The sequence below is a fragment of the Hordeum vulgare genome, chromosome 5H (genome assembly GCF_904849725.1).
Source record: "Hordeum vulgare subsp. vulgare chromosome 5H, MorexV3_pseudomolecules_assembly, whole genome shotgun sequence".
NCBI classification, from domain to species: domain Eukaryota; kingdom Viridiplantae; phylum Streptophyta; class Magnoliopsida; order Poales; family Poaceae; genus Hordeum; species Hordeum vulgare.
In genome coordinates this window covers 537214786-537217893 of record NC_058522.1, presented here as the reverse complement: position 1 = coordinate 537217893, position 3108 = coordinate 537214786, and the positions used below count along the sequence as shown (strand labels likewise).

Here is a 3108-nt window from a genome sequence, read left to right as displayed (position 1 = left end):
GTTAGGTAACATCTTCGAACTTGACAATATTAGAAGGAAATACATGTGAAACATATGTAGATTTCACTTAGGATTGGGAGACATAGAAACAACCTATGGAGTAAGTGTTCGTTGTTTTAGAAGCTCAATACACCGAGTATGTAGGCCTACTGGTCAGGTCAGTGACTTCAATCTTCTACAGTAACAGTGACTGCTAAAGAACCGAAGAAGGCGTCGGTTCCCGTTTTTTTTATCAGGCCGCTCGGGCCGACCCGGTTTTTAAAACTATGGTCATGGATTCACCACTTCCGCGCGTGCGTGCCGAACCCACTCACCACACAACACAACACATCCCCCTCATTTCATTCGATTCGGGCCGGTGCCGGTGCCGGTCCGTCTCCACTTCCGCGCGTCCGGTCCGTGCCCACTCACTCGCTCCCACTCCCCGTCTTTACCCCCCACCCACAGTTCAGTCCCCACGCCGCCGCGCCGAGCCACCGACGAAGCACGCCTCCTCAGTCCCCACCCCACCACCCCACCCCACCTCGCCCCGCAGCGCAGCGCAGCGCGGCCGTCCCACCATCCGCCCTCGGCGCGGAGGCGATGGCGGGCGGGTCTTCGTCGTCGTCGTCGTGGGGCCCGAGCCCCGCGGCGGTGACGGCGCTGGTGGCGCTGCTCGGGCTCGGCGTCGCGGCCTACATCGTCGGCCCGCCGCTCTACTGGCACGTCGCCGAGGCGCTCGGCCGCTCGCCGGGGGCCTGCCCCGCCTGCGCCTGCGACTGCGACGCGCTCCCGCTGCTCCAGCTCCCCGAAGGTATCCCTCTTGGCTCTTGCTGTCGGTGCCCCCCTGGCCCGACCTACTCGCCCAGATCTCCCTGCAAACCCACCGCAATTCCTTTCTGTCTGCAATTTCGTTCAATGTGCTTGTAGCCGCTGGCTATCGCCTTCTGCTCTGGACGAGACACGATAGGACTGGGGATATGCTACGAACTTGGCATGATATAGTATTAAATTAGGAGATCTGTGGGTTTTGATGGGCACGTTCTAACCTGTGAATGCAAAATCGTAACATGCGTGCATAGATTAGCTTACTCCGTTTGTTCAATGCGTATGCATCACATTTATATATGCCTGGCCTTGCCCTGACTGATTGATTATAACCTTAGGCATGCTTGAAGTTTGGGATGGGTGGGACAAAGGTGTTTTCAGTTATTCAGTAGTCAGACATTGGTTCAGGTTGTAGCCGAGTAACTATGTATGGTCACTGAACAAGATATAGTTGAATGTATAACACCCAATGGTATAGAAAGGTTGATGCCTATCTTGTCTTGCTGCCATCACATATGAGCATTGCAAGATTTTTTTGTTTGTTGCTGAAGTTCCACCTGCGGTGGCTTCCTTTGCTCCTGCCTTTGTAATTGATGCGGTGAGACAACTGTCAAATCGAGTACCTTGCATACGAACTGAAAAGCTTATGATAGATGAAAGCATTTGTTGATGTTTGCATAGTCCTGAATGTAACATAACCTTGGTTTACTCAAAGATGTCTTGTGCTCTAGTTGCTATCCATGGTAATGGTATGGACTCTGTCTTGTCAAAAGTTTAACAAAGTATGCTCAGTTATATTTCTTCGTATTTACATTAAGTGTTGATTTTGATGTTATGGTACCGCTGCAGTATCTTAAACTAATAAACATGACAAATTGCCATGTCTACCTCTGAAGTAATGCTATGCAGTGTCATTATGAAACAGGTCCATATATAGGCTCCCACGTCTGAATTAATACTTATAATAACTCCCCATCCTTAGTCGAGCTAGACGCTGCGATCAAGGACGAGTCCAGGAATTGGGCTAAGGCAGGAGCCAAAGGGCTTAGAGTCACCCTGCCATCCTCCTGGGACGTCCATTGATTCACTTGTAACACCGATGTACTGGCCTCCTAGGAGGATGTTCTCCCCCCCCCCCCCCCCTTTTCAATGCAATGAAACGCAAAGGCTTTTTACGTTTTCTCGAGAAAAAAAAAAATAACTCCATAGTATTTTAGAAGTATTGCCTTATCTGTAAGCATTGACAAAGGATGTCAAATGAAGTATCCAAAGGGCACTTATATTCCATGGCCATACTTTGCAACTATATCTGGTGACTGCTTTAACTGGTTATTGTTGCTCCTGATGTTTCCAGACTGTGCGAAGCAATTCAAAGAGGTCAAGGGCCGTGCTTCCGGTGAAGAAACAGAGAAGAGTATCACAGAGATGCTGATAGAAGAGCTAAAGCAGAGAGAGGAGGAAGCAACAGAAGCTCAGCAACAAGCCGATGTAAAGTTGCTCGAGGCTAAAAAACTAGCTTCGCAGTATCAAAAGGAGGCTGACAAATGCAGTTCTGGCATGGATACATGTGAAGAAGCTAGGGAGAAGTCAGCAGAGTCGCTGCTCGGTCAAAGGAAGTTAACTGCTTTGTGGGAGCAAAGGGCTCGGGAACTCGGATGGAAATCCGGGAATGTCAATCCACACGGGAATCAGTAACGAACACTGGAGGATGGTGATGGACACAGCATGCCAACCAAGAGAGATCTCATTACAAACACCCTTCCATGGGGATAGAGGTAAGGAAAAATGATTCAAATTCTGGTGAACTTGTCTCACTTTGCACCACGGCGAGCTCCCTTGTCCATAGTTTATTTATATTGGGTTTGTAGCATACGTCCATAGTTGTCTGTCAGCATTATGTTAAGATGGCCACAGAATGGCACTCGTCACCTGTAAGTCTTGAAAGGGTGATCAGTTTTGTGGTTGTTGTTTATGAATGATGGTGGTGAAGAAGGAATTGTTCTTATTTCTACAAACTTTTGGATTGAAAGTTGTTTGATGAGTTGTGAGATCCCTTTTTCTAACCACAAATTCTTATGATACTACCTGAGAAGAGAGGAAGATGGTGTAGTATATATTTATTTGAGATGATATTTTGGTCAAGTTAGAGCAACTGCAATGGGGCGATCCATTTCGTCCGCTGTCGTTCGTTTGGGTCGGTGGGACACAAAAGGCGGCCCAAACGGACGCGCGTCCGGTTTTCGTCCGCGGGCGACCCATTCCCGGCCCATTTTTGAGCCGGATTTGCGTCGGCGCGGACAC

The 3108-nt window shown here is 49.0% G+C and overlaps 1 protein-coding gene across 1 annotated transcript; it reads left to right on the top strand.

The window, feature by feature from the left end:
• The first annotated feature begins 377 nt into the window (after nt 1-377).
• On the top strand, nt 378-2855 carry LOC123452485. Its single transcript, XM_045129139.1, has 2 exons — nt 378-793; nt 2162-2855. The coding sequence occupies exons 1-2, from the start codon at nt 583-585 to the stop codon at nt 2500-2502; spliced, it is 552 nt and encodes a 183-aa protein (XP_044985074.1). The 5' UTR covers nt 378-582; the 3' UTR covers nt 2503-2855.
• Nucleotides 2856-3108: the final 253 nt, after the last annotated feature.